We start from the raw sequence: 26078 nt of genomic DNA, 5'->3' as shown, positions 1-26078 counted from the left end.
AAGTTGACCCACTCAGCATTGATAAGGTGTCACACACAAAAAATACTTTTCAATACTTTATGTGTATTGATTTTAACCCCCAACTTCAGAAATTAGATTCATCTTTTTTGTCACATCGGAGACGCAGATCGGTTGTGGTGCTGAGCTATTAATGGTGATCTTGCTGTAGTGTTTTCTCATAAACCCTGTCTTAATGTAAATATTACCTTAGACTGTTAAACAGTCAAGAGTGACATTTTTATTTTTTATTTTTGGGATGTCAGGTATATTAGTGCAGTCTGTCAGACATCCTATCTCCCTATTTAGATATTAATTCTAGATTCATGGAACTCCACAGCAATATTTTTACACTCAAGGTTAATATTGACAGCTGCATGTTACTTATATTTTGGCTGGTTTTGACTAGATTGCTCTATAGACTTAGTCTCTGTATAGTGTATTAGATCATGTACTAAGTGGCCAAAAAAGGAATCAAACCAGCTTATTGGTAGATTTCCCCCTTATTCCCAGTATTCTTCAGGAATTCTGCTATGCTACAAGTAGTTGATACTGAAAGTGTTTCCTCCAAGGCTCATGACTTATTTCTCGTTTAACAAGTACTGACTTGCTATGTCAAAATCATGAAAAAGTTAACAGAGCTCAGCACTTTGCCCAGCAGATGGCATTTGTGTGAATTTTGCAGGATCCTTTGGAATCCTTCACTTGCCAATTACCCAATTTCATTTTGAATACTCCTTATTCCCAGTTAATGATGAACAATTAACATAAGAAGAATGTGTGAAAATTGCTGTAATCTATTCTATAATCAAATCTCCCTGCTATAGATGCACAGTTTGCATTTGTTAAATTGTTTATTGCAAAATGCTGGCATGACAATAATTTCTTCTTTGTTTATCACAGTCACTAATGTTTTAATCATCTCTGGAATACAAAATAGGGGCTCTTGTAAGATTTGTGTAATTTTATACTTTTAGTTAATGGTTGTTAACAGTCTCTGCTTTTGAAAGTATGACATTGGTGGTGATACCTACAAAATAGTGTTGCATAGAATGATTAATTTTATGGCATTCATGCACACTGTGTATTTCTGTGTTTTAAAGTTCTGTTACTCACATGTGTGTTAACTACAGAATAGCAATGATTTTTCAGTTAATAAACAAGATATTTTTCTGAGCATGCTATCCCTCCTCTTCATGCTACATAGCCTTCTTCATAAAAAGTTGAAGTAAGATATCTTATTAATGGTATGAGGGTGAAGAAAGATGAAGAGAAGAAATTAGTATGAGGGATAGCTCAGATGCTGAATGTTTCCAAAGATTGTAGGGCAGGATGATTTCAGGCTTTGAAGAAACAATAATGGAGCTAGATGTGTTTTTACAACTTAGAAAATAATTTAAAACAAATTTCTACTCTTTAAACTTGATTTCTACTTCCTGACTGCCCCTGGTAGGTGGACTAACACTTGTAGTCAATATGTGGTGACACTTTGTTTCTTAGGTAAAGTAGAAGTATAAAACCAACTGAGCAAATCGAACGGTTGGTTATTAAGCAAGTTGCTGGATTGTTCGGGTGTCAATTTGATTGTTAGTAGATTTCAGTCATTCTCTTTGCTTTGAAGACATAATAATTAATAAATGCCTGTAAGGTAATGTTTTTTTCCCCACCAGCATCACTATGAGGTTTTCTTTATTTAGCCTTTGGGTGGGGGAAAAAACCCTGAATCTTTTCTTGGTTGTTTTTGAGGTTTGCACTATATTAGTAAAGACTAAATTTTACTGTTGTTTTTTTAGAGTGATGAATATATGCAAAGGAGCTAACAGATACACTAAGCCAGTACATCTAGATTATTCACATTTTGTTACCTTTTTTATGTAACATCAACCTGATCAAATGTTTGAAGCCCAGTGGTAAGAAAAGTGCAGGATAAAATTTTCCTGCTGTCTTCAAGCCAGTCAGTCCATCCCTAATATGATTAGTAAACTGAAGTGATATAATAGCATATCCGCTAATGTTGCTTAGTGAGAATGTCTGTAGTTCAAAGTCTGTGGTGTCACCTGAGCTGTGAACAATCCTAGAGACAGAGCAGTAGGTTGGAGTTCCCCTCCAGGGAGGTCATCCAAACTGGGATGATGGGCTCCCTTTCTATTTCTAGTAATGTTTATGGTTCATAAAGTACAAGTTCCTTGGGGATAGGGAAATTGACCATTTTATTTCTAGATCCTTGCACAGTGCCTAGCAGATATTACTGGCTTCATAGATACTTGTTGATTGAGGGAATGGATGATTGACTTAAATGTTAAGATGGGAATTTGAGTTTTAAGTCTTTGAACTCTTTCTTTACCTTTTCTTGTGAACTAAGTGAACAAGGTGTGAATTTATAACCCAATTCCTGTTAAAGCAGCTGTTATTTTATTCCCTGCATGAAAGGGTAGATATCCTGAGCCCGCCCACCTTTCTCCCCTGCCCCTGAGTTGCACATTGTCTACTTTACTCATTAAGTTAACCTGCTAGTTGAGGAAATCCCAGGCAGAGTTGCCCTAGAGCATATAGTGAACACTTTTCATAATCCTTTCCAAAATGTGAATAGAGTAGGTGTGGTCTTGAAAGAAGTGAAGGGAGATTGCAGCAGTAGGGACACTGGTAAGTCATTTTGTAGCACATTGTCTAATTTGTACTTGTGCCATAGATCAGGTCTTGTAGACATATCGATACTCATTAGAGCTTTTGTGAACCTGTGTTTTTGTGGTTTTCTGACTTATCAGCGTGGATATCAATTAATCCATGGGAACTGGGAAAGTGAAATTGCAGTGAATACAATAAAGGGGAGAAATAAGAATGGGGAAACATTGCAATATTCTGGGTGGAAATGTAATTAGCGCATGAAAACATCTAAAGATTATTGAAATGTTAAGTCAGATAGGTTTTAAATTATTTCAGAAGAGTTTCTCTAACCACACCATGTCTTTGTCTTAACTTCAGCTGTTCCAAAGACCTAATGCACTTGCTGTCCAGCAGTTGACAGCTGCTCAGCAGCAGCAGTATGCTCTCGCAGCAGCTCATCAACCTCACATTGGTAAGTCATGAGCTATAGCTCTCTTGAAGGGGTGTGAGATCCTTCATGTCTATCTGAGTGCTATGAATCTCAGACACATCTCTCTCATAAAGCAGGTGGCTTCTATGCTGTGTCCAGGTGTGTGGAGCCACCTGCTTTATTCTTTACTTTTTGCATGTTAGATCTTGGTGTTTTGAGTTTTACTTGTGCCCAGTTATTGCTTCCCCTCAGGTGTTTCAGGATTTGGAGTTTTATTTTTCACAATCCTGACTAGTGGCCAGCATCAGCTTTTTAAAAAAGATCTGGAAAAAATTTTAGGAATTTGATATTGGGTAAATTGCAAGTTTATAAACTTTTTATCTTGCTAAGTAATAATAAGTAGTGCCTATAAATTCATCTTCTATTCAAAGATTTAAAAGTCCTTTCATATAATTGCTTATTTTTTAAGTAGCTTTGTTCTTTTCCTGTAGCAATTGTTAATATTTTGGTAGACATTTGAAGTCTTACTGCTCAAACCTTTCTTCCCCTGTACGTTATTTTCTTTTCAAAACGGAGGGCTATACATATGTAGAAGTAGAAAAAGGTTCTTTTAAAATGTTTCACAGTGGCTTGATCGATTAGCAAGGAGGCAGCACATGCCATGGAAGTATTATGGAGGTATTGAAGGAGATATATGCCTCGGGAGAAAAAAAACTTTGATATTGGATCACTGAAGTGAGGATAAATGAGATCGTTAATTGATGTTGATAGTGTATAGGTGACAGTTATAAATATTCATACCTTTTCTTTGAAGAGACCTGTTTGGAAAGTTATTTTAAGTGGAAAAAAGCCTTTTTCATTCTGTTTTATAAAAGTCTTTTCAATTACTCTTTTAGCTTTGTATCGTTTTTAATGATTAAATGTATAAATCAGAATTCTATAAATAGCCTTAAGCATTTAAGTATAGATTAAAAACTATAGATAAGTGTCACTATAAATCCTGGAATGCTTTGAAACTGTGTAGGTTGATAGGGCTGCAGTTGTCGTTGTCTGTTTTTACTGACAGGAGTGTTTTCAGCAGGTTTAGCTCCCGCTGCATTTGTGCCCAATCCATATATCATCAGTGCTGCTCCCCCCGGAACGGACCCTTACACAGCTGGATTAGCTGCAGCAGCAACGCTAGGTGAGACACTTGGTTGCCTAACAAGTTAACACAAGCATGCATTTTTTATACTCTTTATTATGTCCAGTGAAAATGGATATAAAGATTCCTTGTTTGAAGGGTAATTCCCCTGAGATATGAGTCCTTCTAATATGGACATATTGAATGACAAATTAATCACTTGTTTCTTAGGAAGATAGTTTTGATCCCTTGAGTCATTGTTACTTATTTTTATTCTGCATTTCTTTCCCTTCCAAGGTCTCCTCTAGAAGTCTGCTAGGTTCTTACACTCTTCTCTTTTGCATATTTCTAATTCCCTTACCTCTTTGCCTTACTTTATCCAAATAAATTGTTTAGGAAATTATTTCAGGCAATAGTCTTATCTTTTTATCTTTATGCTTAAAGTTAATTTCTTTTTTTCCCTACTCTTATATGGCAAATCATCACACCTTTCTTCTTTGGTGGTTGATTACTCTTTTCTGGGCTCAGTGTTTTTCGGAAGTACTAGCTAATTTTCATTGTTAGCTGGCATTGGAATCCACAGTGTTGTTCTATACTGTGCACCTAGAACATGTATTGCAGCAAAATTGACCTAAATTGATTTTGCCATAGATACTGCCTTGGTGTAGGCCTCTGTCTTTGTACCCTAGTATTTCTTTAGTCTTCTGTGGTAAACTGTTTTTATCCGATTCTTTGCCTGGAAAGCTTCTTAGCCTGTGATATGAACTTATATGCTATTTCTTATCCTTTTCTATCAATAATTACTGCACTGTTTTTGTTTATGTGACTATAAAAATGAGTTGGCTCTGAAGACCGAATCTCAAAAAGGCACGGTGTGTAAGTGACATGGCTGTTGTTGTTTATGGTTAGGCTATAAATGTGTGGTGGATTGAGTTTAATGTTAGGATAAGCAATATATTGCCGTCCAATATATTCTTTGGGAACAGATTTTGGGAACAGTTTGGACTTAAAGGACTAAGTACTATGGAGTTTTCATACATAAGAGTGTGTGGTTTGCCATTGTGACCTCAGTGAAGTGTTGCATTTTTGAGATCCAGTAAGCTCTGTTCACATGAGGTAGAGCCCATACATAACACACCTCCACTTTATATCAAGTTGCTATGCTGTCATAGGTGAAATTTTCTTTGCTTCACTGTAGAAGGTTTTCCCTCTGTGAATAGTATTTGTGTCTTTAATAACTGATGTTAGAGGTGCAGTGCTTGATGCCATTGAGATGATCGGTTGGTGATGAGAATCTTGCTTTCTTATCATCTTTTGACCCAGACTGAACATTATTTAAGTGCACATAATGGGAAATGTGCACCAGACTTGGGGTGCTAATCGTACAGGAATTGGAACAGTACTAATGTCTGTGTTTTCAGTAAGGGATATTTTTTAGGCGTTAGGGCTCGGGTGGAACACTTTGCAGGTTGCAGCACTTTTAAGATAGATATGACCATACTCCTGACACTTATTAATGCCTATTTTAGGAAATAAGCAAAGTAAGGCATAATATAGTGTCTTTCATGTGTATTTATGTTTTATCCCTCTCCTTCCTTCCTTTGGCAATTTTATGAGACCGTTAAAGTCCTAATTAAAAATTTTTAGCTCATTTATTTACTATAATGACTTTTCATACTGTATCATGGCTTTTTGGCACAGTGCCTTCATTTTGCCTTGCAAGTGGGCTCTTTTTCTGTGGTGCTTGTAATACACACTTTCTTGATATTTGTTGTGCCCACAGATACAGAAAACAAATGAAGAGTGCGAAAGTAGGCATGGTCATGTAGCATAATTGCTGTTGGGATAAAATCACTCTTGAAATGGATGCATTCTATGTTGGAGTGTATGGGTTTGAGTTTTGGCTGTGTTCTGGGTTTCATTCCTGATTTCCACCTCTTGATAATGTGTGTCATGGAGTACAGAAAGGGATGGGCAAAGTCGTTGGATTTCTGCCACCAGCATAGGAAGGCTCAGATTGAGTTCCCAACTTGTGACATTAGCCTGGCCCAGCTTGGCTCTTTTGCTCTTTTGGGAATTAACAGGTGTATGGTAGATGATCTCTCTCAGTTCTCCCTCCCATCCCTGCCCCCCCCCCCCCCCCCCCGCCTTTCACATAAACACATAAATTTTAGAAAAGGTCAGAGCATATCATTGGTCAGTGAGACAATTTAATGTTTTTTCCAAACCCATAACTGGGGAATAAAAAAAAAAATCAGTTTATTTTGAGTTGATGATGTTAACTGTTTCTACAGAATTAACAGCTCTGTTGTAATATCAGTAACATTTTAAGTTGCTGTTAGGATCGTGAGTCAGTCTGCAGATATTTAACTCCTGTACTTTAAGATAATTAAAATTGAAGATGTATTTTTGGCAGATTTAAGGAGCTAGCTTTAAGACCTTTCCTTGGTGTGCAAGTTTGCAACTTTGCAACTTTAGTGTTTGTTGCTATCATTTTTTCCATAGGTTTTTTGAGTTTTCAGGGTCTGCTGTGCCCCAGTTGGTGATTTGCATCTTGCTGCCACACCTCTGTCCTCCTGTTTTCTGGCAGACTTCGGGTGTAATTCGTTGCTATAATTTGTTGTTGTACTACAGGTATCACTTAGAAAATGATAGTTGGATTAAGGATGCCCAATAAATTAACATAGGAGTGGGAGTTTTTATTTCTAAATGTATTCAAATTTGATTTAAACTTGAGAAGTGTTTAATGCTTTTGTAACTTTGCTGATAGAAATAGGGAAACACAACTTGCATAAAATTGATCAGTGAAAGTTTACTTGAGAATCTGTGTTTTGTTGTCAGAAGACTGAGAGGTTTTTCCTGCTTCTAGAGTTAATGAAGGATCAGGATCCTGTTTACCTGTCAGCCACTGGGGGTAGTAGCTTACAAATGAATCCCTAAAATTTTTTCCCATCTCACTTTAAGCCCACACATTCTTTATTTTCCTTTTAAGGATAAACTTTGTCTCTCGCTACAGTGTTCCTTCTGACTAGCTACATTCTTACTCCTAAGATCAATGCCTCCATCTGTACTTATCAACTGCTGTCTTTTTCAGTGTTTTCTACATTTTGTCCCTTAGTGGTCTCTTCCTATATCTGCAGAATGCAAATAGTGTTATTGACTCTGTGTATGTGTGTGTGTTACTGACTCTTAAAGGTTTGATATTGGTAGAAGGAGCTTTGCTGTTTCCTATTTTTAAAATAAATTCAGAATTTTAATACTTTTTTAAAAATTAGTATTTATGGTACAGTTCCATAGGCTCTGGAATTTCCCAGCCCCTCTGTATTGTTTTTCCTGTGTAACATTACAATGGGTGGTTCTGAATGAATGGTCATAAATCCATCATTCTGCTGTTGAAGTATTTCCCAACATTGTAGGCATGGACAGTGTCCGAGTCCAGCATCCCATTGTCAGGATATTTTCAGCTGGTTCACTGGCAGTCCAGCTTTGGTCAGGATGCAGAGATGCGTGCTACACTGTGTCTCCCTCAGTATATTCATAGTTAATATTTTAATGTGCGGTATGGTCTGCTGAGTCATATGTTGTCTCTGGAAACTCTGTACTGGTCTAAAACTTTTCTTCCCTTCCTCTTAGGCCCAGCTGTGGTCCCACATCAATATTATGGAGTTACTCCCTGGGGAGTCTATCCTGCCAGTCTTTTCCAGCAGCAAGCTGCTGCTGCAGCAGCAGCAACTAATTCTGCTAATCAGCAGACCACTCCACAGGCTCAGCAAGGACAGCAACAGGTAAATGTTTCTCGTGAATTTTAGTGGCTAATATAATTAATATATAGTGTCAGTCCTGACAGAGCAGTGCTGAGTTCCCCTGGGGTGTGTTGCTGAGCCCAGGCTCAGGTTTAACTGTGCTGTTACTCAAACACCTGGATCAGACACACGGTGAATGCACTTAGGTAAGGTAATAGGATTAATGCAGTTTGCATGTGAGGAAATGGCTTAAAGGTGTTGTTCCCTTAAGGATAGCTAGTAAGGAGCAAATCTGGTCTTGAAACAGAGAGAAAATTTCTATTCTGCCATGCTGTTTTTCTGTTAAGCACCAATTTCAGGTTTCTTTAGGGCTTCATAAGTGACTTGCTGGTGGAAGGAAGTAACTTCTTTTGACTAGTTACTTCCAGTACTTACTAAATTGCCCCTAAACCTTAAGTCTACCATTTGCGCTGAAAGGAACCACTTTGATTGAATTATAGTTAGCAATAAAAGTGATTTTTAAGATGATTTTGGCCTGATTACAAGAATTATACCTCTTTTTTGCTAAAAATAGCACTGGACTGAAAATTTTTTTTAAAAAAATTAAAAACCAGTATTTATATGATAAGGCATGTTCTTCTAGCCTTATATTCTCTTACAAAATACAATGTTAGTCTTTCATATGTCTCTGTGCTATTTGTAATATTTATATATCTGAGGCTGACTTAGAGTTAGTGTGTCTCTTTTGGATGTACTATCCAAATGGCCATACTTAGATGGGCCAGACCAAAGCTAGCAGCCTGGAGCTTTCTCCAGGTCTCCTGTTTTGGAGGCAGGAGCCCCAAGTACTTTGACCTTTTGCTCTGTATTCCCAAGTGCATTATTGGGCAGCTAGATTGGAAGTGGAGCAGGTGGAATTCAAACCAGTGTTCATGTGGATTGCCAGTGTTGTTGTTGGCAGCTTAATGTTGCTCTGCCACAATGTTGGATTGAAAGTTGGGCAGCTGGCCCTGAGGAAATGCAGTTTGCTAGCCTAGGATCACACAAATGTTGGGTTAATAATTTAAACACAAATCGATATCTTCACAACTTATTTATTTTCTGATCGCATTATGGTAATTGAAACTTAAAAAAAAAATCACTTGAGGGGCTGGAACCATAGTAGGCTTATCTTCTGCTACAGTGAGATGGGGCTGCTCTACTTTTGATCCAGCTACCTACTCTAATGTGCCTTGAAACATAGCAAAGTCCTCAGACCCCAAAGTCCTTGGGCCCCCACCAAGCCCATGGAAGAAGCAGAAGAAGCCTCTGGCTGTGGATCGGCCCATCTCTGGCCTTTGCAGCTGTTTGAGGAATGAAACAAAAGATGGAAGATCTCCCTCTTTGTAAATCTGCCATTCAAATAAAAATGAGTAAATGTTTAAAATTAAAAACAATTGAAATCTGTCTCATTATTTAAAAAAAAATTTATGGTTCTAGCTTCCTAATAATGCAGAACTTGGGGAGATGATGATGATAGCTCAAGTAATGGAGTTCCTGGTTCATAGCTTTAATCTTAGGTTGACCTTTGGATTTAGGCATTTAGGATGGGAGCCCCTAGATGGGACTTCAGACTGAAGATAGATAAGCTTTTTATGTTTGTTAGAAAAAAAATAGAAGGAAAAATGAAGTTTAAAGCTAAGTTTATTTTGATTCAAAATACTCACCTTTGAAATCCATGCGTAGTGTTTTCATAGTTATGCGATTCTCAGATATTTTTGGTTATCCATAATTACAAACTGAACAGTTTTGGCCTTCACTTTTTCTTTGTTTGAGAGATAGATAATTTTTTAATCTGCTGGTTACTCTTCAAATTCGCTCAGTAGCTTGGGCTTCACAAGGCTGAACCAAGGGGGTGAGGAATACTGTTTATGTCCCCTAAATGGAGGGCATGGTCCACAGTCCTTGAAGCATCACCTGGGTACACATTAGCTGGAATCCAGATTTGGGAATGGTGTTGAGATTGCAAACACTGAGAGGGGCTGTGACCTCCTTAAACACACATGTTAAGGCTCACCTGCAGAATTAGCTTTTAATAAACTTCCATTGTTTTAACTTCATTCTCATCTACTGTCCCACCACCAGTTAATGTTTACGTATTTGAGGAAAATTTGGATTTCTTAGTGAGTTGCTTACTTTGAACCTATTTTGGCTCTTAATCATTAAGTATGTGCTGTGTTCTAGACAAGCTAACTATTCTAAACTTCTCATTGGAATAGGTGATATTCTAGCTACTGATTTGGTTTTTTGTTATTACAAATTCTTTTCCTATATGATCTCCATTGTTTTTTGTATGTTTTTGAATGTTTAGGAAAAAAAATTTTTTAAATGGCACATCCTAGGTATTGAGTTGAATTCAAGCAAAAGTGAAAAAAATTATTTATTTATTTATTTAAAAAATTTTATTTTTAGTAATGATTACGTGGTTTATCAGGGTGGAAAGGATCGAGGCTTAGGGAAAATTGGGTGAACTCATAGCTTCCAAATTTGCTATTTCTTGTTGTTCCTGAGGAAAAGGGAGAGCCAAAGGGGAAACCACTCATGACCACAGATCCCAGTACCCAGGGTTGAGGAACCACCACCTCATATCAACCCAGAGTCTCAATGTGTACATATTCTGAGGATTCTGTCAAAGTGGTTTGGATAGTTTTGAAATGCTGCTGATTTTACCTATCCAAAGATGCTGTCACCCTCCAATGTCCATTGACTCCATTCACCAAGATTTTTTGCTGTCATTGTTTGTTTGGGTTAGTTGTCCAGTTTGTTCTGTTCTCCTTCTTCTGCTGCAGCCCAAATGTGCTGCAATATTCTTTACAAGTAGTAAATATAATGGAAATCTGATGATGGGCTTTTCATTTCAGAATGAGTTTAGAAGAGCTTCTGAACTTAATAGATTGTGTTAGATTATAGGTAATTATTCTGGGAATATAGTGAAGAACTAATAAGGACAAATGGGGTGCAGGCATCTACTTGCTAAAATGTGTTGACTGTTTTTAATGATTTATTTATTTTTATTTAAAAGTCAGATTTACTGAGAGAAGGAGAGACAGAAAGATACTCCATACACTGGTCCAATCTCTAAGTGGCTGCATCAGCTTGTACGAAGCTGTTCCAAAGCCAGAAGCTTTCTCCAGGTCTCCCACACAGGTGTAGGGTCTCATGGCTTTGGGCTGTCCTCCACTGCTTTCCCAGGCCACAGGCAGGAAGCTGGATGGGAAGTGGAGCAGCCTGGATACAGATCAGCACCCACGTGGGGTCCTGGTGTGTGCAAGGCGAGGACCTTAGCCACTAGGCCACCATGCAAGGCCCTGTTGGCTGCTTTTATGTGCTTTGTTTGAATTAATGTCTTTGGACAGGAATTTGGATTTAATAAACTTGGAATTATTGAGATGGGTAGTAAATTAACTTTTTGGGAGCTGTTGGGCAAATTGGTACCCAGTTATTTTGTTGGTTTTATTACTCATTGCATAAAATCCAAAGATTTTTGACAGCTACTGATAAAACATGTCTGTGAATATTGCCAAATAGCCTAAGATTTTTCAGGCATAGGCAAGGTGTAGTTCAGACAGCTAGAGAATGGACAAAAAGTTAGCACATACACTGGCTTCCCACCTCCTTAAAAACAGGACTATTCCATATCTTATCTGTCTAATTGCTTTGTCTGTCCTATCGCCCCTGCCCTTTGATACACCCTATAACCAAATACAACCTAGCTGTTCTGCCCTATGGATACACTATTCCTCTACTGGTTCCTTTTCCACTCTTCAGCAGTTTTGAACTATTAGTATTTGTATTTATTCATTGTGCTGCATTTTTCTAGAGTGAGTGAGATCTCTCTGGATAGGCATTTTCTAAGCCTTGGTCTTCATGTATTTGCAACCTTCCTTGTCTTTTTCTGTGTATGCACTTTCAGGTGCTTTTTCTTTCCTCACAAAATTGGCCTTTTAAACATTATTTTAAAAATATTATTTAAAAAAAAAGATTTATGTGTATATTTATTTTTATTGCAAAGTCAGATATTTATATATATATATATAGAGAGAGAGAGAGAGAGAGTGAGAGGAAGATCTTCCATCTGATTCACTACTCAAGTGACCACAACTGCCGGAGCTGCGCCAATCCAAAGCCAGGAGCCAGGAGCTTCTTCCGGGTCTCCTACATGGGTGCAGGTTCCCAAGGCTTTGGACAGTCCTTCACTGCTTTCCCAGGCCACAGGCAGGGAGCTGGATGGGAAATAGGGCTGTCGGGGTTGAAGCCGGTGTGCATATGGGATCCTGGTGTATGCAAGGCGAGGACTTTAGCCACTAGGCCACACCACTGGGCCTTTTAAAAATATTTTTAAAGCATTTAAAAATACTCTTTTAAAAAATCCTAACAAATCAATAAGATGAACTATTAACTCAAAGTGTATGGAAGGAAGGATGCTGAGTCAGTGAAGTATTCATCTTTTCTTGTCAGTAAAGACAGTGTTGTTCACCTAGGCTCATTTGCTCCTTTTATCTGATTATTGTTTCTTTTTTATACTTTTTTTTTTAAACAAATAGTACCAAGAATAATTTGTACTTAAGTATTTTTACCCTGTCTCAATGTTGTAAATGTAAAGTGATCTGAGAAGAAATTTTGCAATGCAATGTTATTAAAAGCTTTTTAAATTTTGGCTTTGTTCTATCAGTTTTGCTTTCAGCTTGTTTTTGTGTGTGCATATACACACAATACACACATATGCACAAATACAACTTTTGAAATAGATTTTTCAGATCCTTTAGCATAAAAACGATTCCCAGTAGTTCAGTTAGAATATTTCATTGACTAAAAAAAAGTAAGTCTTTTATCGCTCTTGCATACCTGGCATTCTGCACACATTGAACTTGAGTAATACTCACTGCATTTAGTAGCTGAACCTTGATGAGTAGGTAGTGTTTTATAAGAGCACAGAAAAGAGCCTCATATCCATATAAAGAGACTGTAGCTTCTTTTTGTATGTAGGAGTGCAATATTTTTGACTTTTTATAAGGGTATTACATTTGAAAATAAGAATGGGAAAACACTATGAGATGTTATTGATGTTCTTAATTGCCTTTTTGCAGTTACAGCTATAAACCGTTATAGGGAAAATGTTTTCTTGCTGTTAATCTTTGCAAACTGTTCCACCTTGAGCATGACAATCGATTTTAGACACAGTGAAAAGAAAGCCGGTGACCAGTTTTCCTGCCCCATTCTTAGGTTCTTCGAGGAGGAGCCAGCCAGCGTCCTTTGACCCCAAATCAAAACCAGCAGGGACAGCAAACAGATCCACTCGTGGCAGCTGCAGCAGTGAATTCTGCCCTTGCGTTTGGCCAAGGTCTGGCTGCAGGCATGCCAGGTGAGGCTGCATTGTTGTTCCTGATTCTCTTGGGAGGAGGTTATATACTTGGTGAGATCATGTTGAGTATTGCTAGGCAATACTGTGATCTTGTTTGGCTTGCCATGGCTTTGGGAGTGGCAAGGATGATAGACACTTGCCCTCACTGAGACTGTCTGTCATTCGTTGATGAGAGCAATGTTCTGAGCCAGTCGCGAGTCAAATGTTATTGATATGTGTGTTCAAACAGTTTATAATACATGATCTTTGTTTGATGATGGGCTGTTTTCTTTGGAATAGTTGGAGTTGTTAGCCTAGTCAGTTGTAACTCAAAGATTTTAGTCTGTGTTTTAAGCTTTTTACTTACCTGTTTGGAAGATGAAAGAACACCAGAAAGAGAGAGAAAGAAATCTTATATTCACTGGTTGATTTATCCAAAGGATTCAGCCATGGCAGGGCCAAGCTGAAGCCAGTAGCAAGGAACTCCATCTTGGCCTTGCTCTTGGGCTATTAGGTGCTGCCTTCCTAGGTTTATTAGAATCAGAAGCAAAGCATTTGAGAATCAAACACTTGAGTAGGGGATGTTGGTCTTGTGTGCTTCTGAGCAGTATGATTATGGAAATTTAGGGCATTTTTGTTGGTGCCATTCCATACATTTGTAGGGCTTCTTCCATGTCAATAATGGAGATCAGTTTTATGTGAGGTAAAGATATGTCTAAGGGTATTTTTTTTTTCTTTTTTTGCTTGTTCCCTGCGTCTGTGCTTTGCATTGGCATGGATGTACCTGGATATACTTCATTTGAAACAGATCCTTATTAGATTTGTTCTGGACCTTAACTGACTGAAAAACATTGTTTCATTAACTGATTGATTTGTGAAGTCCATGAATAAATGCTTTATTTTCTTTTGTTGATTTCATTAGGAAGTCACCTGCAGTTTCTTATGGGACTCAGTCTAAAAATTGAGGAGAGTCCATGTCGTCTAGTATTGGAAAATCCTTTCAGTTGAACCTGTCTTGGTTTCTTTGCTAGTTTGCGGAATATTTGTCTTTTGATTACTTTGTGAAACACACACACACACACAGTGTGCATATACATGAGAAAATATTAGTATTTGTTGTAATCATCTGTACTGATGAAACAGTTGTCAGTACAGGATTAATGGTGATAACCTTGGCTAACATTCTGAAGAGTACAAGCATCCTTAGCCCAACTGACCGTTACAATTCCCTTATGGGGGTTCAGATATCTTGCTAGGTCCTTGACTTTCCTCTTTCAAGTGTCACCAGAATTGTGTTAGGGAGGTGGAATTATTACTGTCCTCACACAGTATTGCACAGCTTTCTCTGGTGAGTTGACAGCACCATTATCCTTACACTTCAGGGTCACTTTTCAGTAGAACAACTGGCACTGGGACCACGGGCACTGGAATACGGCACAACTCCTCTAAGAGTGTTTATTACGTGATCCATAGGCTAGTAACCTGTACAACATGCATATGCTGGATAAAGGCATCTGTCCCAAGCAGGGTGACATGGTGTTCAAGATGGCATGTCTGTTTATTCTGGGGGCTGCCTTTGGCAGCTCTTGGCTTCATCATGATGGATGAGTATAGTGCCATGTGTGTTAGAGATAAGCTCAGAAATGTTCCCTTGGTCCTGAGGATAAGCAACGCCTGCTGCTTGCTGACTGTACATCATTTCAATTCCCACCTCAGGTTTGTGTTAGTACCTACCTTCATAAGCCAAACTGTAAGCTTCCAAGACCCAATTATACCCTGCCAATGAAGTAGTCTCACTTCTTTAAAGTACCTAATTAAAGAACAAGAAACTGCTTTGTATGATTGAATAGCCCTTACTTGGAGTCTCCTCCAGATAGCTGCATCAGGAGTTGCCCTGTTTCCAGTAAAACTTTGTGTACACACACACACACACACACACACACACACGTTTTCAAATTGGTGAATTGCTTATTCTGGAATTTCACATTTAATGTTTTCCATTGTTGATTGTGGAAACTGAAACCATGGAACATAATGTGTGGAAAGGGGAGTATATTTATATGTTGGCTTGGTATTTTTAGGCTATCCAGTCTTGGCTCCTGCTGCTTACTATGACCAAACTGGTGCCCTTGTGGTGAATGCAGGGGCAAGAAATGGTCTTGGAGCTCCTGTGCGACTTGTAGCTCCTGCCCCAGTCATCATCAGCTCCTCAGCTGCACAAGCAGGTGAGCTTCCTCTAGTGGGCTCCCGTCAGAGCAGTCAAGGATGGGGAAGAGGGGAGGCCGAGGATATTCCCAACATATGTTGAAATATGCCGTATTTGACAGTTCTCAGTATAACAGTTCTACCTGTAACATAGATTTATTAATTAATTTATTTTTTAAAAGATTTATTTGCTTTATTGGAAAGTTAGATTCACAGAGAAAAAGAACTTCCATCCTCTGATTCATTCCCCAATGGCTGCAACGGCTGGAGTTGAGCCACTCCAAAGCCAGGAGCTTCTCCCGGCTATCCTGGAGATGGGTGCAGGATCCCAAGGCTTTAGGCATTCTTTCCTGCTTTCCCAGGCTACAAGCAGGGAGCTGGATGCTGGATGGGAAGTCAAGAAGCTGAGATATGAACTGGCGCCTATGTGGAATCCCGGTGCATGCATGCAAGGATTTAACCACTAGGCCACTGTACCAGGCTTCTTACTTGTAGTATTTCAAAGAGAGAATCAGAAGCAACAAGTGACTGTGGTGGAATCTGATTTTTGAGGATGTATCTACTGTATGGTTAAAAGCAAGTGCTAGCTGGCTCTTCTGAGAACAGAAGAGGTTGTTGGATGACTCACATAAGATGTCATTGTTGGCTGAAAATCAAATGTCATTTCACAGAAACCAAAGTCATTATTTTAAGATAATTTTGCAGATGAGGTTTGTTACATAGCGTGAGTTATGGGTGGACTAAGTGAGAGAGTTATCTCATGTGGCCGAATCATGCCTCTTGTTTGGGGAGTAATATTTATTCACTTTTTCAAATTGGAAGTAATAGAATATCTAAAATAGAACAGCATGCTAAAATGAAGTTTCAGGCCTGGTTCTAGGGAAAAAAAAATTTTGTGCAATTAGAGATTTGGGGAGGTAGTTGTATATAATGGGTATTTTTTTATTAAGACTTATTTATTTTTAATGGAAAGTCAGATATACAGAGATGAGGAGAGACAGAGGAAGATCTTCTGTCCAATGGTTCACTCTCCAAGTGACCACATTGGCTGGAGCTGAGCCAATCTGAAGCCAGGAACCAGGATCTGCTCCTGGTCTCCCACATGGGTGCAAGGTCCCAAGGCTTTGGGCCTTCCTTGACTTCTTTCCCAGGCCACAGGCAGGGAGCTGGATGGGAAGCAAGGCCACTGGGATTAGAACCGGCACCCATATAGAATCCCAGTGTGTGCAAGGCAAGGACTTTAACCACTACACTATCATGCCGGGCCCTGATGGGTATTTTTGATGTTTGTTTCCTTTTAAGTCAGACTCTTTAAAGCTACTAGCATTGTGAACTTCGCCCAGTGATACTTTGTGTTAAAATTGAAAGCAAAAATAAAAATTAGAACCTTCAGATGTAAGGGTCAAAGACAGATTTATGCAGTTCTTTACAAGCTTTTATCTAGCTTGAAAAGGTAGCATTAAGACCTGGTGTGGTAGCCTAGTGTCCAAAGTCTTCACTTTGCATGCACCATGATCCCATATGGGCTCTGATTCTAATCCTGTTGGCCTGCTTCCCATCTAGCTCCCTACTTGTGGCCTGGGAAAGCAGAGGAGGATGGTCCAAAGCCTTGGGCTCCTGCATCCAGGTCATAGACCCAGAAGAAGCTTCTAGCTCCTGGCTTCAGATTGGCTCAGCTCCCGCCATTTTGGCCACTTGGAGAAGTGAATCAGCAGCTGGAAGACCTTCCTCTTTGTTTCTTGTCCTCTATATCTGACTTTCCAATAAAAATAAATTAGTAGTAAAAGATTTTGTTTAAAATGATACAAGTATGGTTTGGGCTTGTGAACAGTTCGTTTCATAGCCAAATGATTTGCTTTATTCCTAGCTGTTGCGGCAGCTGCAGCTTCAGCCAATGGAGCAGCTGGTGGTCTTGCTGGAACAACAAATGGACCATTTCGCCCTTTAGGAACTCAGCAACCTCAGCCCCAGCCCCAGCAGCAGCCCAATAGCAACCTGGCATCCAGCTCTTTCTATGGCAACAACTCGCTGAGCAGCAATTCACAGAGCAGCTCCCTCTTCTCCCAGGGCTCTGCCCAGCCTGCGAACACATCTTTGGGATTTGGAAGTAGCAGTTCTCTCGGTGCCACCCTGGGATCAGCACTTGGAGGGTTTGGAACAGCAGGTAGAAATCAGACTCAATGCTGTTAAAAATGAATTTTAATTATTTTTGGCAGTCTTTCTCAAGTACTGATAATGCATGCATGCATGGAACCCGGAAAAATACCACAGGCAGCTATGACCTGACCCCTGTGGAAATTCAGCCATCCTCCCCGCAATCTTTTGAGACAATGGGCTGTTGAAGTTATGCATTTGGGGCTTATTTCAAATCCATGCTCATGCTATTACTTATTTATACTCAATGTTGTTGATTGATTTTAGGGATTTGAAATTTGGGGGAGGTTGTGCAGGCATTGGGAACAATGTGGAGGCAATTGCAGAAAGGTAAATGTTAAAAATAGAGGGACTATGCGATACCCAAGATCACAGGGCTGAATACTCCACATTTGTGACTGAATCGAATGCTTGGCTTGCATTCCTTAAAGAGTCAGTTTTCTCCTGTCTTCTAAGCAAAATTAAAGCAGACCTCATGGAATATTGGACGGGTAGATAATGATTAGACCAAGATATTTTAGATCTTTGGGGGAAACCAAAAACAGGTGTGTAGTACAGTGAATAGTGGGATGATTGTAGTAGTTGCAAAACTATATGATCTCAAAACAGGTTATATCTGAGAGCAAGTATGTTAATTAGAATTAAGGTTAGCAGTTACTCTTGATTGATTCTACTGAGAAAATAGGCATTCATATATGTAAGTCTTGTGTAGTGGGGCAAAACCCCATTTACAGTCTTTTTTCTATATTCCATTTTTCTATTGGAACCTTTGGGTTGATGAAAGGCATTCTTTCTAGTCCATTTTCTTTCACCTTTTTCATAGCTTATGTGGCCGTCAGAGCTTTTTAGCCCGCCCCTTTCCCGTAATAAGTAGACACCAAGGAAGGTAAATTTGGCATACGTGTGATGGTTTGAACAAAAGTTTCATGTTAATCTGAGCCATGTCCTCTTTATTACTTTATCTGCCCCTAGAACTGCTACATGAACAGTTAGGCTGTCTCTGCTGACAAATTTGCAGTGGTAAGGAGTCTGGATCAAGTGTTAGGAACAGGTCACTGGGCTTGTTCTTCGAAGAACAGGCCTGTTCTTATCTGCATTGTTTTAATTCCATTTTAGTTGCAAACTCCAACACTGGCAGTGGCTCCCGCCGTGACTCCCTGACTGGCAGCAGTGACCTTTATAAGAGGACATCGAGCAGCTTGACCCCCATTGGACACAGTTTTTATAACGGCCTTAGCTTTTCCTCCTCTCCTGGACCCGTGGGCATGCCTCTCCCTAGTCAGGGACCAGGACATTCACAGACACCACCTCCTTCCCTCTCTTCACATGGATCCTCTTCAAGCTTAAACCTGGGTAAGAACCATTACTCTAACACCACCTTGAACTCTAGAACTCTCTTGCCAGTGATGACATTATAATTACTTGGCATAAGCAAAGGACTGTCCCTTTATCCTAGCTGAGTCCTGGCTGCTCTGTGCCTTCCACATGTTATTTAGGCTGTACCAACAGATAGCATAGCAGTTTTGGATTTATTCAATTTTGGGTATAAACTTTATATACCCTGTGTATTCACATCAGCTTTAGCATGAACATTTGTTCTGTGACTACTTGTGAGATTCTTACATTACAAACACAGTACAGGTTCATTTCAGTGCAAATGGAAAACACAAAGACACAGCAAAATAATCTCTTAAATGACACCACAATTAATATTTTGCCTTATTTATTTTCAGATTCTCCCTCCCCTGTGTATAGTTACATTTGCATTTTATGTTAAAATGCTTTATTAAGTAAAGCATTTTATTTGAGCTATTTTGCCAGATTCTTAAATAAGTATTACTGTGTTCTTAATTATACAATGTGCTTATGATAGATGTATACTTTTCTATTTGAGTTGTTTTATGTATTTTTTTTTTGTTTGTTTGTTTTTGGAAGTTACCATCTAGATTGGGCTGAGGAACAGCTGTCCTATGGGTGTGGCTGCAGCCACAGGCAGGACTTGAGATTCAGTAAATCTATAGCGGGCTAGTTTTTAAACTGCTAAATTTATATGATGTACAAATGGTGCCATAAATATCCAGTTTGTCCTTGGGATTGAAAGAAAAAAAGAAACACTCCTTTCTAGATTCTAGAACATGGGGAAGGGAGAAGATGATCCCAAACTGCAAGTTTTAAGAAAGGAAAAAATTCTGTTAGTATTTTGCATGGCAAATCTTTAGATCTTGTACAAGATAGAGAGTATATCTTATCCCAGAGATAATGATGTCCACTGCCTTTTCTCCATTGTATAAATTATAAATCCAAGTATAAATTTCAAAGGACGAATTTGTTTCCCAGGTGGTAGCAGTAGAGCGACTATACAATTGGTCAGGCCTAGCTAGTAAGTGGTGATGGTTGTTAAAATAGTGGTAGTAGTTACAGTAAGTCTGCATCAGAACTGTCCTGGACAAGTCAGCATGACTGGCCACTTCATCCAGCAAGTTCTAGTTCACAAGAGCAAATTTGAACAGAATAGGATACCTTAGTTGGAAAACATAAAAACTGTGAAATGGTCTTTAGTGGTTAGATGAGACATCTGAAGTGGTTAGATCAGTAGAGTTACTCCAGAAGTGAGAGTAGTGTTACTGAGTTTGAAAGAGTTGAATTACCATGCAGTACTCTGTGTGTGTGTGTGAGTGCATGTGTTTGTATTCAGTGTTATATACAATGAGAACTATAGTCTCAGGTTATAGATAGATATTAATTACAGAAATTGTGGGGACATTTCTTACTGGTAGGTCCATGTTGAATGAAGAAAGGAGTAAGGTATGTTTGGAAATGGCTTAAGCCCTGGCTTTAGAGTGGTCAGTAAAAGTAATCCCAAATTGATAACGAAAATAGAAAGAAGGCCTGACTCACTGGGGGTTAGCTGCTGGTGGTACTGGATTCCCATATATACATTTCTAGAGCATGTAAGTGTTAACCCTGTGTTATTAATGTGAGGAATCTATATCTCAATATGTAATATTTTCTTTAGCATTTTAGAATCAAGCTGTTTTTTATGGTAAGGTATAAAAATTTCAATGTGTATACAACCACACAGTGTGCCCAATTTATCTTTTGAATCAGCACATATCAGACCCAGAGATACTACTTGTTAATATTTTGGCTTAATCATTTGCATTATCATGTTGTAGTCAATAAACTAAACCTTCAGAAACTTTTTTTTGTAAAGAACTAAACAGTGCTTAGGTGTTCTCCCGCAAATTATAGTAAATTTTCAACTTTGTTTGTTGATGTGCGAAAGCAGTCACAGACAACATGCAAATGAATGAGTATGCACTTGTCTTTCAATGAGCAGGATCTGTCCTTCAATTGTTTCTTCAACTGCTGAGTGAGTTGCTGTGGCTCTTGGTGTGTGGAAACCCAGTTGGACATGTTATATAAGGGGCTTATGCCTCCTTCTAGAATACGAATAATTGAAACACTTCGTAATGCTTTTTCCTTATTAATTCATACTAGCCGTTATTTTCTGCTTATGTCTTGTTTTAATGTCTTTTGCTAGTTTCCCAGTTTTATGCCTAAATATGCCTTATTAAAAATTCACCTTAAGTGATTTTCTTCATCTGCATTGGACTTTGCAATAGTATCCATGCTGGGATCCTAAATATGTTTTATTGCAAGAAATATACCATGTCCTTACCAGGTATCTTTGTATCACATGTAATACAGCTTCTGTTATTAGATACTACTCTGCTGCTCAGCAGCCAGGAGCAGCCATCCTGACTGTTTTGTATTCATTGTTGAATGATCTTGTCCATGAGAACTTCGTGTGGTATAATGAATCTTCTAATACCACACAGCTTATAAGTATTTGAACACGCCTACTAGCCCTATAGCTTTTTAGTTTCAGCATGGACATTTTCCCTTCAAATTATCACACTTTCTACAAGTAGTCAGATGTGGATTTTGTTTTTGTTTTCCTTTGTTTTAGATTTTGTTTTTAATATTTGAAAGATTTACAAAGAGAAAGATCTTCTGTTGGATGGTTCACTCCTCAAGCAGCTGCAAGTACTAGAGCTGAGCCAGTCCAAAGCCAGAAGTTGGGAGCGTTTTCAGGGTCTCCCACATGGGTGCAGGTTCCCAAGGCTCTGGGCCATTCTTGACTGCTTTCCCAGGCCACAAGCAGAGAGCTAGATGGAAGTGAAACAGCCGGAATTAGACTTGTATGCATATGGGAACCCAGCATGTGCAACGCGACTACCTTAGTCATTAGGTTACTGCGCCAGGCAGTCAGATATGTTAAAAAGTATTTTGAAAGTAATGAGTGACCTGCGTAACAATTTATACTATTCTTCTTTCACCAGTCGCTTACTTGTGTGCTGGTTACTGATTCTTCAGTGACTTTCCGTTACCAGTTGTTTAAATTCCAGACTCTGGGTGAGGGTAGATTGATTGGATTATATTTTGCTTGTTCATACTATTCAGTGACGTTTGGTGACGTTTTGATTTGTGTAGCCATTTTTCATAGATCCATTTTAGAATATTTTTATCTTTCAGTAATATTTCTCGTGGCCTTGTAGCCCATGTCAGATACAATCTAGTTTCTGTCTGTAAACTTGCATATCTGGGTACTAGCCAGTACAGTGTAGGCTCTCTGCATGTTTTGGAGCTGCATCTATGATGTATCTTGTATTAGTACCTTTTTGGTGTTGTTTCTAAAAATGCTACATTAGTTAACACAGTTTTTGGCTGTGCCGGATAGTGGTGCTGTGAACAGTTTCATCAACATCCTACTTTGTAGAGTGGCCACATTGTGCACTGCTTTCCTGTTTCACTTTTTGGTAAACCATCATGCTGTTTTATAGGTTGGAGCACCATTTTGCATTGCTTCCACCAGGGTTTGAGGAGTCTAATTCTCTTCCTCAAAAATATTTCCTGGGTTTGTCTTACTGAATATAGTTTTTCTTGTGAGCATGAAATGGTTTGTAGTTGTGATTTTATTATCTGTTTCCCTGATGATTATTAATGTAGAGCATTTTTCCATGTGCTTTTGAACCATTGTGTATACATTTGGAATGTCTGCTTGTAGTTTTTGCTCATTTCATCATTTTAATTGTTGTGTGGTTATTAAGGTTTCAGAGTTGTTGCATTTATTAGATGTAAGTCTGTTATCAGATATATGATGTTTGTGTATTTTCCTCCTGGTCTGCCTTTTCATTCCTTACTTATTTTTTAAAGTAAGACCTCTTCTGTTTTCTGGGTCACCCTGTAAATGGTCACAGCAGTTGGGCTGTTCTGGGACTCAGGCACCCTGTCCTTGGACCAGCTTCTTATGGCTTCCCTGGCATGAGCAGAGAGCTAGGATGGAGGCCGAACAGCATTACAAGGGATATGTTAAATTAGTGTGGCATACCACCAGCCCCTATTTTTTGATGATTAGAATAGCATCTTTAAAATACAGTCATTTTAAATTTTAGTGAGCTCTAGCTTATTATGCTTCCAGCATAGTATCTGAAAAATGTCAATTTAGGTTTTGAAGATTTCTTTTCTTTTTTTGTATTTTATATGTTAAAAGAGTTACAAAGAGAGAGAAGTAGGGAGACAGATAGCTCCATTCCCTGGTGCATACCATAAATGGCCGCAATGAGTGGGCCAGGCTGGGCCAGTGTTGGACCTAGGATCTTGCTACGTCTTTTTCTGCGTCTTAACAGTGGATGCTGAGCCGATCTGAAGCCAGGAGTGTCTTCCGGGTCTCCCATGCAGGTACAGGGTCCCAAGGCTTTGGACCGTCCTCGACTGCTTCCCAGGCCACAGGCAGGGAGCTGGATGGGAAGTGGGGCTGCTGGGATTAGAACTGGCGCCCATGTGGCATCCTGGTAGATACAAAGAGACTTTAGCCATGTTCCTTGTTTGTTGTTGTTGTTGTAGTACAGGCCCCTGCATGATAGTGTACCAGTTAAAGTCCTCGCCTTGAACGCACCAGGATCCCATATGGGAGCTGGTTCTAATCCTGGCAGCCCCGCTTCCCATCCAGCTCCCTGCTTGTGGCCTGGAAAAGCAATTGAGCACGGTCCAAAGCTTTGGAACCCTGCACCGGCATGGGAGACCTGGAGGAGGCTACTGGTTCCTGGCTTTGGATTGGCTCAGCTCCATCCGTTGCGGCCACTTGAGGAGTGAACTATTGGACAGAAAATCTTCCTCTCTGTCTCCCCTCCTTTCTGTATATTTGCCTTTCCAATAAAAATAAAATAAATCTTAAAAATATATATATAGTGTTGTAGCACAGCTAAAAACGAGCTCAGAAGATTAAAATCTGTCCAGAACAAAAGAATGCCAGGAGTTAACCCATCTTTCTGAGATTTGCTTCATCCCTTTAAAATTATATATGTCTTTATTCTTTTATGGAAAGTAAAGTTCATACACAGTATCTGTCCTTTACTACATTTTAGCAAGAATTTTGAAGTTACTAGTGTGGGGTCTATACTGATTAAATATTGTCAGTCATGTGTGTCTCTACAGATGGTTTCCTGTTCAAACCCAAAATGCAGTATTTATGAGTTTTAATATGAGTTTGTGATGGAGACTTATTAGTTAAAGTAACCATGTTGGTTTGCATTCTCTAACTGCGCTAAGAACACAAATTGGGTTTATTTAAACTGAGAGATACCTTGGGTTGGCATTAGCATTCAGGGTGGGAAGAACTCGCTTTAAGACATTTTCATGAACACATTGTCTCTGCCTGTATTATATACCGAGACGGGTGTTGGGAACCTTAGGAATTTGTTTTTTCCTTGTTAAGATTTATTTACACTTATTGGAAAGGCAAATTTGCAGAAAAGGAGAGACAGAGAAAATGATCTTTCTTCTGTGGCTTTTCTCTCCAAAGGGCTGCAGTGACTGTTGATAATCTGATCTGATATTGGGAGCTTTCTTGGTGCGAGGGACTAAGCACTTGGACCGTTTTTTACTGCTTTCCAAGGCCATAAGCAGGGAGGTGGATCAGAAGTGGAGCAGCCCAGACACAAACCAGCATCCATGTGGCAGTTGTTGCTTGCAGTCAGAGGATTAGTCAGTTGAGGCTGTTGTGCTGGCTACAGGAATTTTTCTTTGAAGGAAAAATAGGTAGGGTTTTTGCCTGTTAATCCATCTAGTAGATCTTGGAAAAGCAGGTGGGCATACTACATAACGAGGAAATAGAAACTCAGACGATCATCACTAGGAGAACACTCCCACTTATTGTGTGTAACTGGAGTGCATATTAAAACAATTGATACATTCTTTCTATGGAAAGATGTTAGAAGTGATGTTGAAGCTATCATAATACTGTGTTAAATAGTGAAATCTTTTTCTTTGAGGCCTATAATTTAGTATGTGGGATATTTTTCCTTCTCGGTAATAAAAGGTATGTGTGTGTGTGAGAGAGAGATTGGGGTCCTTGGTGGAGGGAAGGTGTTACCTGTGTATGTCTGTCTGGCATCCACTAGACTTATTAAGAATTGGAGGGCAGATGTAGAACATTTAATTGTAGACATACCATCCATTATTTATGTCAGTCCTTTATGTTTGTAGATTACTCGTTGTGTTTTTGATTGTAGAAACAGAAACCTGCAGTTAGTTCAGCTGCGTTCATGTATTAGCTCACATGAGGTTCAAGTATAGCAGTAGGGCAGTTTTCATGATTGGTTTGTCCCATCGTTCGTCATTGTCACCAGTGATCGGGCTTCCTTCTAGCATATCTTACAGTTTGGTCATTGGGCAAAGTTTTGTGATGCTTTTAGCTATTCCTTCTTAAGAATGTTTGTTACTTTCACCATTCTCTCCACTCTCTTGCTGATCTGCTTTAATTATTAAAGATTTATTTCTTTATTTGAAAGGCATAGGTATTGAGGAGAGATAGAGATCTGTCTGCCCTCCTTTTGAGCAGTGCTAGTCCAAAGTCAGGAGTTTCTTCCAGTGCTTCAGGAGTTGGAAGTAGAGCAGCTAGGACTGGAACGCGTGCATGGTATCTGAATACCATAGCCGGCCATTTTACTGTTATGCCCGTGCTGGGCCCTGACCTGCCTTCTTATCTTCTCTTTGCCTGTTTAAAGTCTCTGACAGGGAAGAATTATCTCTGAGATGGAGTAAAGAAAAATACATAGCTAAGTCTGAATATGTGTCTGAACATTTTAAGATCTCATCCTGAGGGTCTGAAGTAACATTCTAAATTCTGGTCTTAGTAGTTTTGAGTTTTATAGGAACAGTTTTTTTCTAGGAGCGTGTCTTCCTTCTCTGTCTTCATTTTCTGTTACATAAATGCAGATTAAAACTCTTCCCAAAATGGCAGCAGTAATTCTGGAGAGTGTGTGTGTGAAAAATTTATGACACGTAGCTGGTCATAGGGCAAGTACTCTGTAGCTGCTTCATGGATTTTATCATTGGGTCATTTTCTTGTGGTTCCATCACTCGCATTGAGAGCCA

General features: G+C 39.1%; 1 protein-coding gene and 1 non-coding gene across 18 annotated transcripts in view; both read left to right on the top strand.

Annotated features, from left to right (window-relative positions):
• PUM1 (pumilio RNA binding family member 1) overlaps positions 1-26078 on the top strand; it is a 109946-nt gene that overhangs the window by 63828 nt on the left and 20040 nt on the right. For 6 of the 17 annotated variants that reach the window (XM_040974082.1, XM_040974079.1, XM_040974078.1 and 3 more), the window contains 7 exons: positions 2980-3073; positions 4113-4214; positions 7788-7939; positions 13160-13298; positions 15359-15502; positions 17350-17646; positions 18753-18989. In XM_040974082.1, coding sequence (XP_040830016.1) covers positions 2980-3073; positions 4113-4214; positions 7788-7939; positions 13160-13298; positions 15359-15502; positions 17350-17646; positions 18753-18989 — 1165 coding nt within the window. Of the gene's footprint in view, positions 1-2979; positions 3074-3165; positions 3169-4097; positions 4215-7618; positions 7622-7787; positions 7940-13159; positions 13299-15358; positions 15503-17349; positions 17647-18752; positions 18990-26078 lie in introns of all 17 variants that reach the window. The other 11 variants (XM_040974076.1, XM_040974075.1, XM_040974091.1 and 8 more) reach the window with 7 other exon arrangements.
• On the top strand, positions 13414-13490 carry LOC121152431. Its single transcript, XR_005883269.1, has one exon. It is a non-coding gene; the product is annotated as a small nucleolar RNA SNORD103/SNORD85 (small nucleolar RNA).

The sequence above is a fragment of the Ochotona curzoniae genome, unplaced genomic scaffold (genome assembly GCF_017591425.1).
Source record: "Ochotona curzoniae isolate NIBS_2020 unplaced genomic scaffold, NIBS_Ocur_1.0 contig_2404, whole genome shotgun sequence".
NCBI lineage: Eukaryota > Metazoa > Chordata > Mammalia > Lagomorpha > Ochotonidae > Ochotona > Ochotona curzoniae.
This window is presented reverse-complemented; position numbering and strand designations above follow the sequence as displayed.